Source organism: Hemibagrus wyckioides, linkage group LG16 (genome assembly GCF_019097595.1).
Source record: "Hemibagrus wyckioides isolate EC202008001 linkage group LG16, SWU_Hwy_1.0, whole genome shotgun sequence".
Taxonomy (NCBI): Eukaryota; Metazoa; Chordata; class Actinopteri; order Siluriformes; family Bagridae; genus Hemibagrus; species Hemibagrus wyckioides.
Window position 1 is genome coordinate 6845870 of NC_080725.1, and position 15087 is coordinate 6860956.

General features: G+C 39.4%; 1 protein-coding gene across 8 annotated transcripts in view; it reads left to right on the forward strand.

Annotated features, from left to right (window-relative positions):
- b3glctb (beta 3-glucosyltransferase b) overlaps positions 1–14384 on the forward strand; it is a 30159-nt gene extending 15775 nt beyond the window's left edge. For 2 of the 8 annotated variants that reach the window (XM_058412356.1, XM_058412357.1), the window contains exons 10-16: positions 188–319; positions 644–713; positions 1341–1454; positions 5907–6006; positions 6342–6461; positions 9880–10024; positions 11733–13725. In XM_058412356.1, the coding sequence (XP_058268339.1) occupies positions 188–319; positions 644–713; positions 1341–1454; positions 5907–6006; positions 6342–6461; positions 9880–10024; positions 11733–11897 (846 nt within the window). In that variant the 3' untranslated portion in view covers positions 11898–13725. Of the gene's footprint in view, positions 1–187; positions 320–643; positions 714–1340; positions 1455–5906; positions 6007–6341; positions 6462–9272; positions 10025–11732 lie in introns of those variants that run through there. The other 6 variants (XM_058412355.1, XM_058412359.1, XM_058412354.1 and 3 more) reach the window with 4 other exon arrangements.
- Positions 14385–15087: the final 703 nt, after the last annotated feature.

The following is a 15087-nucleotide window of genomic DNA, read 5'->3' on the forward strand; positions in this document are numbered from 1 at the left end:
ATTAAAATTACAGACTGATCATTTCTTTGTCATTGGGCAAACGTACAAATTCAGCCGGGGATCAAATTATTTTTTCCCTCACTGTATACCCGTATGTTCCATAAAAATCCTGTTATTTGTTCTATATCATCAGCAAGGTGCACTTTAGCATGGTTTAAATGGTGTAATGATATGAACTTTTCTTCAGATTGCCCTGTATATTTGGGAGGAGGGAAGAGGACCTGCTTTAACTGCTGTGCATGAGTTCTGCTCTGAACTTCACGGCTCACCGAACACTGAGCATTGTGCTACCACTGTCAACTCTTACTTGCCGAGCTGTGTAGGTATATTATTTCGTTGCATGTGGCGTTGGCATTGTTTAAAATATACAGATTGCACCCAAATCATTAAAGAGCTTAATGGATGCTTTTAAAGTAAGTCTGTCTGTCTGTCTGTCTGTCTATCACAATATGTTAAAATGTTATGTTAAAATCTAATTGATATTAAAATATACAGTGTTTTGCTTATATTGATATTGTCTAGTTTATTCTGCGTATATCACATGTTGTCTCCTCCAGTCTATTTTGTAAGAATTTTTCAGACCATAGATCTAACAGCTGCCCCAATCCTTCTATATCTTCTTATACTGTGTCTCTCTCTGTAGGGTACCTTAGTGAAGAGGGAGGACCTTTTTGTAGCAGTGAAGACTTGTCAAAAATTCCACCAAGATAGAGGTGCATTTATCTGTCTGCATTTTTCTCACTAAGAAGTAGAGACTGCGTCTATTAAGTGGTTGTTTTCCATGATCTGTAGTTTGGAAGGAATTCTGTGTGGACACAAAACTGCAGTGATGACACCTCCCACAGACAAGCCTCAAATTGTATTTTGGGCCAAGTGTGAAAATTCCATCAGTAAAAGATTATGTAATTTTTTCTTTTTTTTTTTCTTTTTAAATGTTAAAATGAATTAGTTGTTCCCAGCTGAAAAAAAATTACTCTTAGTACCTGACTTTCTGGGGGCCCTACTAAAACTATTTTAATATAATGTCCGTCTTTGGTTGTCCTTATTTTGCATCGCAAAGGCTTTTTTGAAAAGTCAGCAACATTTCAGCTTGTTTCATCATGTATTTGGGAATAATTTGGATTAGTTTGATGTGCTAATTGTCCATATATCTGTTCAGTTAAATTGAAAGCTTGTGTTAGGATTTGTTTAATAAATACCTAGAATCATTTTAGAATTTAAAAAGAAAAATACATCTTAGATTCCAATGTGTCTCTAATCCTTAATTAATCTTCTTTTTGTTCCTCATTTATGTCTTATCATTCCTCTTTTGTGTTCCTATGAATGCTTTTTTCCTTTAGTGCCTGTAGTGAAGGAAACCTGGGCAAAAGACGCTGCACTGTTAGAATTTTATAGTGATATTGCTGATTCAGCCATCCCCACCATTTACCTGGGAGTCCCCAACACGGAGAGTGGTCAGTATTTATAGCTGTGTTGTGTGTTTTTGTATTTGTCTTCTTTGGCTTCAGAAATACATGAGCAGCTTTACTTAAAAATGCAGGGTCACAAATATCTTGAACATGCAGTGCCATTTCTGGGCTAAAAATACCTACTCATTTCACTTCTACCTCCCCACCTAGTATTTGGTGGACAGCCCAGAGGCTAATTTGCTTCTACTCCACCTAATTACCTAATATAACACTCAACCATTCCCTGTTGTGTACACTGACTGACCATTTTATCAGCTCCACTTACCATATAGAGAGATTTTTGGATGTATAATTACTGATTCTAGACCATGTGCACAAATTGTCAGCCCTTCTCTACCTATTAATGGAAATGCCCCATTATGGGGCCACTGCTAACCATATATTACCTGGGTGATGGTTCATTCCCAGCACATCAATTGCACTAAAATGATACTAAAAAGTGTGTCTTGTATTGGTATCATTCTCTGGTACCTGAGCCGTAATCAGTATGGGGTTGAAAACCAAAATGGCAACCAAAAATATCCAGAAGTCATGGATGTCAAAATGATTAATAAACACAGTACAGGGCATAACTAACTTCAGTAATCAAATATTATACACCTACAGAAGTGGAATATTTAGTTGGGTATAGTATATACTGTATGGTTGCCTAAGGTTGCCTTGTTCCCTATTTATATTGGGCAGACCTTTCATTTGAGCAGACCACACAGATTGCCCATGCAACCAGGCAGCAATGCCATGCTAAGAGGATTTAACATGTAATTGTCAGAGGATGTTTGAACAATTAACAATGGCTAGCTAAACTCACAACTTATGTAGATATTATGGGATGTAAATGGATTATGCTGGTTTTGACATGCATTACTGTTTGGGCTTTACACTGTTAGTGACCGTCATCTGTCAGTTACTCCAATGGATGAACATTCTGCATGGATTTTACATTTTCTACAGTCAAATGATTCGGTGATTTGCTGAAAGGACAAAAAAAACAACAACTATTATTTAAAAAAAACTATTAATATTTTTAGGCGGTGTGTAAATTTCTCTGTTACCTTTCTTTAATATCCTATGTGAAGGCCTACCCCAGACTCAGCACAGATTTTGTCCCAGAACCATGTAAACTCATTTTTAGCTTTTATATCATTTTAAGCTGATATTCATACCCCTTCAAAGTAGAAGGGCATCTTTTTTCAGGGATGAAATCACTTGCCATAAAAGACTAATCATAAATTAAAATTCATAGTCACTGATTCATGCTCATTTGCATATAAAATTACAAATTATGGAATATGAAGAAGAACGTTTTTCTGAAGACAATTAAAATAGAAGATAATATAAAAGAATAGAGTTTTACCAGAGTAGAGAAAAATACTGTTACTTATCAGTCATGAATACCTTTCTTCAAGTAATCAGTCATACAATAACCTGGATATTAATAGTCAAGGCTTTAATTTTAGTAACTAATGCTAATTAAATTATTATTAATTAATTTTACCAATATCAATCCCCTTAAATCAACCAGTGTATCTTCAATCCTCAATAATTCATACAGTTTGCAAAGAGTGTGTGACATGAAATAAGTGCCCTGGTCAGTCAGGACCCTTTAAGAGGTAACTTTGATGAGTGCCTCTGCAATGCTGTGGGCTGAGATGTTGTAAAGAGCCACTGTTTCCATGTATTGCATTTTGTATTCCACTAAAACTAGAGCACAAAGCAATGCCTTCATGCAGTAAATTCTAATGGCTGTCTGTGGAGAGAGAGCAAGTTAGAGATCTGGGAAAGGGAGAGGAAAGCAAGGTGAAAACCGGGTTTGAGGTGACAGGTTCAGGGCTCCAGTAGGAGAGAGGTTTCAGCGAGGGGAGGGGGGAGAGGGAGAGGGGGAAATACAGGAAAAAGAGAGAAGCCTGTACCAAGGACTACTGCCAGGTGATAATTTACCAACTAAATGGCTCCATCCAGGGATATGTGCCAGTGGTACAACCAGCACAATTATCTGTTCTGCTCCTCTGCTGGCTGCCTGCAACCACCAAACACAGGAGTCCTTCAGTTGCTGAGCATAGGCAAATGTAGCAGCTGAACTTGGTGAGCTTCATTGCCTGAACGCGTCGGCGGTGCTCCTCTGCTGTTCGTCTCGACATGCTACAGGACTACGCACTTGACGCTCAGGATACTCCAGCTGTGTCCTTGGCAGCAGCTGCTGGACTGCAAGTTGGTCTTCCCCCGACAGCATGGGTTGGAGTCATAGAGCACATTCATTCTCACCTTGTTCCCACGCAGCGACTGCATCCTCAAAAAACTCAATGAAGCCCTCCATTATGTCAATAGAAGCTATCATAGGGAGTGTCGCATGTGGGATGTTGGCAAGGAGATATGGAGCCTGCTCCTGAGCAAGGCCTTTAATGCATATCTGCTGCTCACTGTGCAGGTCCACAGGTGCTTGGAGTTGGGTTTGGTGGAGTCTGGTGAGGAACTTTCTTTTCAGTGCACTTTGAAAAAACAAACAAATGTTTTATTATTCATTTAATCTTTTACAGCTTATTACTAAATGCTTGCTATACTCTTCCATAGCTAGTATACCAGTAAAAGGTATGCTTACATCTGATGGTGAGTTTTATTGTATTTACACACCCATTTGTTGTTGCGCTTTTTTGTGATGTAGAGATATGAAATTTCTAGGACATTATGTTTGGTATACGATATACCCATTCTACAAAGGAATCTTGTTTTGGCATGATACTGGTCACCTTTGAAAATGTAACCATTCTTCAGAGATTAAATAGATAGCTGTCTCTGTATACTTTAAAATCTGCAAGGACACTGTTTTTTTTTTCCAGCTGCAGCCCTTGGAATGGAAAATCTGTATTTCTCTTACATACCCTCTCTATCTCTCTCTCTGTCTGTCTCTCTCGCTAACTCTCTCTCTGAAGATAAGACTTTGACGTGGTTTTTGTAGAGTAATGCATCTTTTATGGTACAGTATGTAATATCTTTCTCTTTCATATTTAATATAGTCAGTGTTTATTAAGGGCCTAGTATCATACACTATATTGCCAAAAGTATTCTCTCACCTGCCTTGACTCGCATATGAACTTAAGTGACATCCCATTCCTAATCCTGCTCGGCCATGGAAACCCATTCCATGAAGCTCTCTGCGCACTGTTCTTGAGCTAATCTGAAGGCCACATGAAGTTTGGAGGTCTGTAGCGATTGACTCTGCAGAAAGTTGGCGACCTCTTCGCACTATGCGCCTCAGCATCCGCTGACCCCGCTCCGTCAGTTTACGTGGCCTACCACTTCGTGGCTGAGTTGCTGTCGTTCCCAAACACTTCCACGTTCTTATAATACAGCTGACAGTTGACTGTGGAATATTTAGGAGCGAGGAAATTTCACGACTGGATTTGTTGCACAGGTGGCATCCTATCACAGTTCCACGCTGGAATTCACTGAGCTCCTGAGAGCGACCCATTCTTTCACAAATGTTTGTAAAAACAGTCTGCATGCCTAGGTGCTTGATTTTATACACCTGTGGCCATGGAAGTGATTGGAACACCTGATTCTGATTATTTGGAGGGTGAGCGAATACTTTTGGCAATATAGTGTATTTTGGAACAAATGGCAGGTTCCAGACAGTTTGATTGTGTGTGTGTGTGTGTTATTTAAATTTGTTAATCAGAAAATGACTGTTGCTTTTGGTGTGTGTACACTTGAACAGATCTCTGTTCCCCTCATCTCTCTGTCCAAGTTCCTGTCCTCTTGCTAATCTATTCCTTTCCTCTATCTGTCCATAATAGTCATAATCCTGGGCCTATATTCTGAAATACAGTCTTTTCCCAGTGTATGCTTTTTTGACCAAATTATCACCCACAGGACACAGATGTGTGTGAGTAAGCAGTGACTGCAGCATCCTGGGTCTTCTAGAAGATTCATTTGCCTACTAATTCTGTCTTTTCTTTGTCATTGCCTTTTATGGTTGACTGTTTTTGCAACTTCTTATGTTTTATTAGTCATGCTGCTTTATTGTCTTTGGAGTAAGGCTAGCAAGATACAACATCTGAAGTGTTTTTCGGCCTAAGACTACAATGCAGCATCAAAGGCCTGATAACTAACAACCAAGCAATTAGGCACTGTTTTTGCACCTCTTTGTAGAGAGACGTGTTAATCTTACTAATAACATTTTTTTTTACCCTATAGCTTTATAATGGTTTACTCTGGGGTTTCTACATGAGAATTTTATATAAATATAGGTTACTATTTCTTTTTCTAAAGAGAGATAGCACACAACACAGTTTAATGTAATGATACTGATATTGTTATTTATCACATAATGTATGTGCTATATATTGCTTACACTCTTACTCTAAACCCCCATCCACTAAGCCACTAATATTTTAACAGCACAGTATAATTTTATTCTAAATTGTTCGATTTGTTTCTCAGGGCACTGTGCAAAGACGTTTGCAATTTTAAGGAGGTTTCTCAGTGGAGAAGTGACACAGGCACCATGGCTACTCCTAGTAGACGATGACACATTGATAAGGTAACACGTCTGGCAGCATAGTGAAATGCACAGGTACATGCTGTCCCTATGCAAAAAAGAAAAACCCCTCACTTGTAGCATGCTGGACCAGAATCAGGCTAATGTGAACCTGAAAAACAGGTCCACCCAGAGAGAAGAACTGACTGGGTGCTAAAGAACAGACATCAAATTTGTCATCTGATCAGGTGTCCTGATTCAGAATACATGTTTATATCTGTGCTTTTGCCACAGCTGATGCAAACATATTGTTCTACATATTTTGGTCTCAGTTGCAATGGAGCCTGCTATATTCTTGGAGAGAGATAAAAATGATGTGTGTTGTGATTGCTTTCCAGTCTGCCCAGACTCCGGCGACACCTGCGCTGTTACGACCCTAATGAAGCTGTGATTATCGGTGAGCGCTATGGCTATACCCTCACTAAGAGGGGCTACAGCTATATCACCGGTGGTGGAGGGTAAGTCTGTAAAATCAACCTCCCAATGTTGTGCTGATTGCTGTAATGTGAAAATGTAAGCAATTTAGCATAACCTTCATCCGTGCATGATTTTGGACCATGGAAGAAAATAGGAGAACCCGGAGGAAACCCACATAAACACAGGCAGAGCATGTAAAACTCACAGTCATTAACCCTTAGGAGCTCAGGGTCAAACCCAGGACCCTGGATCTGTGAGCCTGAAGCTGCTACCCACTATGCCAATGTGCTGTCCTGTGTAGAATTCTTTAAAGCAAACTAATGTGTCGCCACAGCATCAAGATGTCTTGTTCCACTAAGAATCCAATTGGAGCATGCTGCATTTAAAACATTTATTTTTTGGAAGAAAGTAGAGGTTTGTCTTTATACTGATTGTTGAATGAACAAAGTGAAAAAGAAAGTGCTGTCACTGTTATATAAGCAGCTTTCTAAACCTTTCTAAATGAAAAAGTGAACGTGTGAATGAAAAACTGCTGGATCTGTAATGTGCTTGTCCCAGGCATCTGCAGTACCATTTTGTCTACTCCAGATGGTCAAACGGTAGACAAATCATGCAGAAGATGAATAGAACTGCAACACGAATAAACTGCAGAATGGAACTGAAGAATGCAAGTGCTTTTAAGGTTTAGCCCCTATCTCAGTCCTGTGAATAAGTAGTACACCTGCACACAACAAAAGCATTTCAGGTAATGCAGCTAATGTTTAAGCTATTAGTACAGTGAGGGAAAAAATTATTTGATCCCCTGCTGATTTTGTACGTTTGCCCACTGACAAAGAAATGATCAGTCTGTAATTTTAATGGTAGGTGTATTTGAACAGTGAGAGACAGAATAACAACAAAAAAATCCAGAAAAACGCATTTCAGAAAAGTTGTACATTGATTTGCATTTTAATGAGTGAAATAAGTATTTGATCCCCTATCAGTCAGAAAGATTTCTGGCTCCCAGGTGTCTTTTATACAGGTAAGGAGCTGAGATTACAGTAGGAGCACTCTCGGGGAGGGCTCTTAATCTCAGCTCGTTAACTGTATGAAAGACACCTGTCCACAGAAGGAAGCAATCAATCAGATTCCAAACTCTCCATCATGGTCAAGACCAAAGAGCTGTCCATGGATGTCAGGGACAAGATTGTAGACCTACACAAGGCTGGAATGAGCTACAAGACCATCGCCAAGCAGCTTGGTGAGAAGGTGACAACAGTTGGTGCGATTATTCCCAAATGGAAGAAACACAAAAGGACTGTCAGTCTTCCTCGGTCTGGGGCTCCATGCAAGATCTCACCTCATGGAGTTTCAATGATCATGAGAACGGCGAGGAATCAGCCCAGAAATACACTGGAGGATTTTGTCAATGATCTCAAGGCAGCTGGGACCATAGTCACCAAGAAAACAATTGGTAACACACTATGCCGTGAAAGACTGAAATCCAGTAGCGCCCGCAAGGTCCCCCTGCTAAAGAAAGCACATGTACAGGCTCATCTGAAGTTTGCCAGTGAACATCTGAATGATTCAGAGGAGAACTGGTGAAAGTGTTGTGGTCAAATGAGACCAAAATCCAGCTCTTTGCCATCAACTCAACTCGCCATGTTTGGAGGAGGAGGAATGCTGCCTATGACTCCAAGAAGACCATCCCCACCGTCAAACATGGAGGTGGAAACATTATGCTTTGGGGGTGTTTTTCTGCTAAAGGGACAGGACAACCGCACCACATCAAAGGGACGATGGACGGAGCCAAGTACCATCAAATCTTGAGTGAGAACCTCCTTCCCTCAGCCAGGGCATTGAAAATGGGTCGTGGATGGATATTCCAGCCTGACAATGACCCAAAACACACGGCCAAGGCAACAAAGGAATGGTTCAAAAAGAAGCACATTAAGGTCCGGTAGTGGCCTAGCCAGTCTCCAGACCTTAATCCCATAGAAAATCTGTGGAGGGAGCTGAAGGATCAGCCACAAAACCTTAATGACTTGGAGAGGATCTGCAAAGAGGAGTGGGCCCAAATTCCTTGAGATGTGTGCAAACCTGGTGGCCAACTACAAGAAATGTCTGACGTCTGTGATTGCCAACAAGGGTTTGCCACCAAGTTCTAAGTCATGTTTGCAAAGGGGTCAAATATTTATTTCACTCAATAAAATGCAAATCAATGTATAACTTTTTTGAAATGTGTTTTTTTGGATTTTTTTGTTGTTATTCTGTCTCTCACTGTTCAGATAAACCTACCATTAAAATTACAGACAGATCATTTCTTTGTCAGTGGGCAAACGTACAAAATCAGCAGGGGATCAAATGATTTTTTCTCTCACTGCATGCTGTGTATCAGCTGGTTGTATTACAACAGAGCAGGAGTAAAATGGGAGCAGAGTTAAAAAGATAGAATTTCCTAATTTCGTCTTTTAGTTTATTGTTACTCACCAATGGAGATTTGTGAATAAATAATAATTTCTATTCAATTATTGATGCATTTGTTGATGCTTGGTGGTGCTTGTTTTATTTCTACATGAAGAGTCCCTGTGATACCCCAAGCAGCCACAACATAAAAACCCAGACAGTGGATGTTGTAGCTTAGTGGCTAAGCTGATGGACTACCGGTTGCAAAGTTGTGAGTTCAAATCCAAGGTCCACCAAGCTGACCACCTTGAGCAAGGCCCTTAACCCTCAGTTGCTCAGTTTTATAAAAATGGGATAAAATCAGTCAGTTGCTCTGGATAATTTCCAGAGATGTAAATGAATATCTTAGATTATCTGATTACAAAGAATCATTCTGGATAAATTACGGTTTCCTTTACATCATGTAGATGGCCGGGTGCATGGGCTACCTGGTTACCTTGGGAAGAAATGGCACCAGGATACACTATGTAAAGAAGGCAAGCCACTGGAGACAGTGGAGACTCTGCTGGGAAACCTTGGGTCCTGGCATTCACATGGATGAGCTTTAACAGACCGAGTGCACCCCTTCATGACAACAGTACTCCCTAATGGCAGTTGCCACTTTCAGCAGAATAATACATCCTGCCACACTGCAAACACCGTTGAGGAATGGTTTGAGGAACATGACAAAGAGTTGAAGGTGTTGAAACTGGGAAAAAAATTACAGGACTTACAGGCTGTATCTGCTACACACTATTTGGCAGGTGGCTTGGGCTGTTATGGCTAATCGATAAGGATAAGTTCAAGCGTGAAATTCACATTACAGCTCTTGTGTAACATGTTACAGTATATTCTGTGGCCAATGCTGTAGTATTCAGTATCAGTATGTCTTTACATTTATTGCTTGATTTGACTTTAAACCTTATTGTCTCTCAGCTAATAATTCCACTTTTCCATAATTATGCTCCAGTCTTCTATATTGTCTCTGTGCATGTTTGTTCCTGTTGTTTCATTTTTCTTACATTTTTCTGTCAGTATGGTGTTCAGTAGAGTGGCAGTGTTGAAAATCCTCTCCAGCGGTTGTAGCTGTTACAGGGAAGATGCTCCAGATGACATGGTATTAGGAATGTGCCTTAACACTCTGGGGTTTTCGGTTACACACAGTCCACAGTTTCACCAGGTAATAGACATACACGTTTTTTTTTAACATTTATTATTACATTTTTTTATCCTTCATTTGCATATATATATATATATATATATATATGTATATATATATATATAAATATATATATATATATATATATATATATAGATATATATATATATATATATGTATATATATATAATATACACTACTCAACCTAAAACCTAAAATGCACTATAACCTTTACAGGTGAACGTAATTTGATCTTCTCTACACTTTTGAATGCACATGTCCAACTGTTCAGTGTTTCAGTACTTTTTGCATAACTTGCTGTTCTCTAACAATGTGCTTAACGGCAAAATTCACTACTGGTGTTTGATCCATGAATCAACCAATAAATTTTCTGGTTCAGTTAGAATTGGTATTTAAACAGTCCTCTTCATCATGCTGTTCACATTTTGACATCATGAGACCAAGACCACACCTAACAATTGATCAACAGTACCTCGCCATTGTGAGGCTTCAAACAGGATGTTCTCAGAGGGAAGTGGCCACTGAGCTTAGAGTGTCAGAGTGTCATCAGCAGGTTGCGACAGAGATAGAGAGAGATTGGAAGAGTCACAGAAAGGCATAGAAGTGGACGTCCTTTGGCCACATCCCACATTGATGACCGCTTCATTGTGAACAGTGCCCTGCGGAACCGGATGATGAATGCCACTCAACTCCAGGCACATTTAAGGGAGATGAGAGGCACCCAAGTCTCACGTCAGACCATTCGAAACCATTTACATCATTGCTGCGTGGTAGACGACCTGCAAGAGTACCTGACCACACCACCAGGCACAGGCGTCGGGCCAGGGAGCATTTACGCTGGACGAGGGACAAGTGGGCCTCAGTGCTATTCTCTGATGAAAGTCGATTCACGTTGAGCAGAAATGAAGGCCGCCAATGATGTTGGAGACATCAAGGAGAGTGCTATGCATCAGCCACTGTTGTGGTGGTGTTACAGTCTGGGTAGGTGTGCCTACTCAATACAGAACTGCCCTACATCTTGTGAATGGTACAGCGACAAGCCAATACTACCTGAATAACATCATTAATCCAGTCATTGTGCCCCTAATTTCATCTTCATGCATGACAATGCTCCAGCTCATCGAGGTCGCATCATTAGGGAACAGCTGCTGGCGGCTGGGGTTCCTCAAATGGAGTGGCCTGCACTTTCTCCAGACCTGAATCCCATAGAAAACCTATGGGATCAGCTGAGTCGCCGTGTAGAGGCTAGTAACCCTGCACCCCAGAACCTCAATGACCTGAGGGCCGCCCTTCAAGAAGAGTGGAATGCCATGACTCAGCAGACAATAAGACGACTCGTGAACAGCATGAGATGTCGTTGTCAAGCTCTAATTAATGGTCAAGGGCACATGACAAATTATTGAGACATTGACATTTTTTGTTGTTGTTATATCCACCACTGGCTTTCGTTTCAATAAATTGTTTGAGATGAGGAAATCACCATTGCATGCTTCTACTTAAATGCCCTTCTTTCATGATATCACTGTAGCGTGAACGTTTTACATTTTCCATAATTTTCACCCAAAAGCCAAATATCCTTAACTTTTTGTGAGTAGTGTATAGTGTATTCAGCCTTTAAATAGAGCTTTATGCTTTAATAGATGCTATAATTTGTGGAGAACTATAAATACACTGCCAAGCCATAAATGGTCTCTCTTGTGGCCCACAGGCACGTCCAGATGATTATCCGAAAGAGCTGCTGCTCCGTCAGAGCCCCATCTCCTTCCACAAACACTGGAACATCAACCCTGTGGCAGTGTACCAGCAGTGGCTGATGGACTCTGAGGATCTGCTCCAGCAGAACCTTAGCAGAGATAACAGAGAGGAGCTCTAAACCAGGAGCTCTCTTTCCTGTTGTAAGCATATATAATTTAGGGAAATTAGTTTTTATTTTATTGAAGTTTTTTTTTTTTTATTTGCATTGCATTTTTTGTTAACACTTGGCTATATATTTAATATTTGCATTTTTAATATTTGCAAAAGTAATTTGGCAAATGGTTTTATTCAGAGTGACTGACTAGTGAAGACTTGCAGAGCCAAGCAGTGGCTCTCTGACAGGTCTGGGATTTTAAATTATAACCACAAGCTTAAAAATATTCCTTATATATTTATTGGAACAGTGTTTCTTAGAACAAAAATTCTTCAGGAGCAGAATTGAAAAACTGTAATTTTCTACATTTGATTTATTTATTTGTTAATAATTAATTTAAGTGTTTTTGATTTACTGTACTTGAAACGTGAAAGATTTCATGGTTGGCAATTCTCTACAGATATTATGAAATCTCTTGTTTTATCTTTGCCAAAAACTCTCTGTGGTTGAATTTAAAGGTCAGAACTCTTGACATTTGTATGATATCTAGTATTGAGTCAGTGAATTAATTTCTCCTCCAGCTGTAGACCTCCAGGACTTCATCAGCTGTCTCCTCAATGTCCCCATGCTGGGGAGTCGCTAGGTTAGAAGGGTTTAAACTGAAACTGAGAAAAAACTTTACTGCAGTTCGTTAATCCTGTTTCTCGCCATAACAGCTGGTAAATAGTAGAATATTACTGAACACATCATTTGACATGTGGGATTGTTAAATATGGAATTGTAATGACTTTGTTGACTTTTATTCATTTTACAATGATTAATTTATCACTTTATGATCATCATGTACAATGTTATTTAACACATATACAATCAGCTGAATCAGCATTATGTTAACCAGATGTGAATAAGCAGTTATCATAAAATATTTTATGGGAGGTAAAAAAAACCCTGAAATCTTGTGGTTTCATACTGTAGTTAACCACAGAGTTCAATTTCTTTTGCTTAATTCTTTTGAATAAATCTCTGTTCAAAAACACTAGAATGTCATCTAACCTTAATCTTGGGAAACATCTACCATCTATCAACTTTTTTTCAGTTGTTGTTGTCCTTTTACTGCCCTTCCTGACGCAACCCCTCCCAATTTATCCAGGTTTGGGACTGGCACTGAGAGTTAACCCCTCAGTGGCTGGGTTGGTTCCCTGCCCAGGAACCCTGGGCAATGGTTGGTGTTATTATTTAATTAAAGACTTTTTTCCTTTTAATTGTGTCGTACAGACAGTTTTAAAAATTGTTCTCACACCATGTGAGCTGAGATGGATGCGTATTTTCAACAGTTTATTAATCCAAAGTTACCACCAGTTACAAAATCAAGAGCCAGAAGAGCGTTTGGCAATGTCGAAAAATGAGAATGCAACAAAAAAATAACAGGATATTAATACACAGACAAAAGGTAACATTTAAAATTGAACATTGTTGTAACTTTCCTATTTAGTGTTTTCAGCCAGAAGACAAGGTGCAAAGATCAACATTACACGCTAGAGGTGCAGTTTGCACTGTGAACATGTGATTTTGAATAGTGTGACAAAGACCTTTACATGTAAATATAGACAACAAACTGTCTTAACCCTCCTGCCTGAAACACACCTGTGACATTTTACATTATTTGGCAACAAATGTAAATATACGGGATTGGTTCATCCCTGTGGCATATATCCTATGCTATTATCCCTAGTTTGGTCATTTGCCAATTCCTACCCATTAGCCTGTACATATACTTAATTAGATTTTTTTCTTGTAAAGAAGCTATATTTCAGTACTCAATCTGTCCTCCATTTGAGAGTTGTTAAATTAATGTTCCATTATAAAATGTTGAATGTTCTCTGATTACTTAGTGTAGTTAATAAAATCATCATTCCAGATGATGTTTACTCAATCAGGATACCTAAATTGTCCATCCTTTTAGTCAAATTAAATGCTGAAAGCATTTTCTTTAAAACATACATCATAATCATTAATGTTCTTTTATAGAATGTGGTATGACTTGGAGAGCCCCTGCAGGGTGGCTTGGGAAGAGCTATGTGTTGGGATGTGCTAGAAATTTCTGGCATCCTATGGTGTTTCCTCTATGGCATTTACATCATGCATGTTGGCCTCGGTCATCTCGTACTGTGTAGGCTTCTGGTGCAGGACCAAGTTCTGTGGCCAGCATTTCTGCATTTTTATATGTTCTGTGAGCAGACCATAAAAGAAAAACTCAACAAGATTAGCCACTAAGTCCCAGACTGCCATTGTCCATGGTGCTGATCTGCTGTTCTTGGGGCTGTGCTGACGCCCACAAAACTGTGCCACATCAGATAGAAGGGGATTTTATGTGGGCAAAGCATGATATCATATTTAAGTGTCCAAATTATGTCTGGACACGCTCTTTTAATGCAAACATTGTGCTCACTGTAGCTTTATCTATATGTAAGTTCCTTTTTGGTGGACTGTGTAGGATTCATTTTAGAAGAGCTAAAATAATTACCACTGCAAGATTTGCCATTCTGTTAACGGGTCAGGTGCAGGAAATGTACTAAAAATTTTTATAGATGACTATAAGGCTGTGATCATCCTGGAAATTAGTTTGTTACAGCTGTTGCAGATGTAGAATTTGTGCCTTTTACTGTTGTTCCTACATGAACCTTTAGGGTCAATAAAGAGTATGATGAGCTTTAAAAAAAAAAGAAGCACAGAAAAAAAAAAAAAAGAAACAGTTGTTATTGTTGTTAAGCATACACGCTGGTTTGAATATTTCAGAAACTGCAAATCTGTTATGAAAATTGTGATTTTCATGCACAGTCATCTCTTTTACAGAGTCATACAGAGGGTGGCATTTTTCTGGGTGGAAATGCTTTGTTAATGAAAGAATGGCCAGAGTGGTCCAAGCTGACAGGAAGCCTACAGTCAAATAACTCTAATTACCACATTGTAATGAGCAGAAAAGCATCTCAGAAGGCACAACACACTAAACCTTCAGGCAGATGGACTAGGACAGCAGAAGACCACATCAGGTTCTGCTTCCATCAGCTAAGAACAGAAATCTGAAGCTACAGAGTGTACAGACTAACCAAAATCAGAGACCTTTTTCTAATGTTCTAAATTGCCCAGAGTAGGGGTACAGGTGTACTTAATAAAGTGATCGGTGACTGTAGATGTATCATACAATTAAAACTGA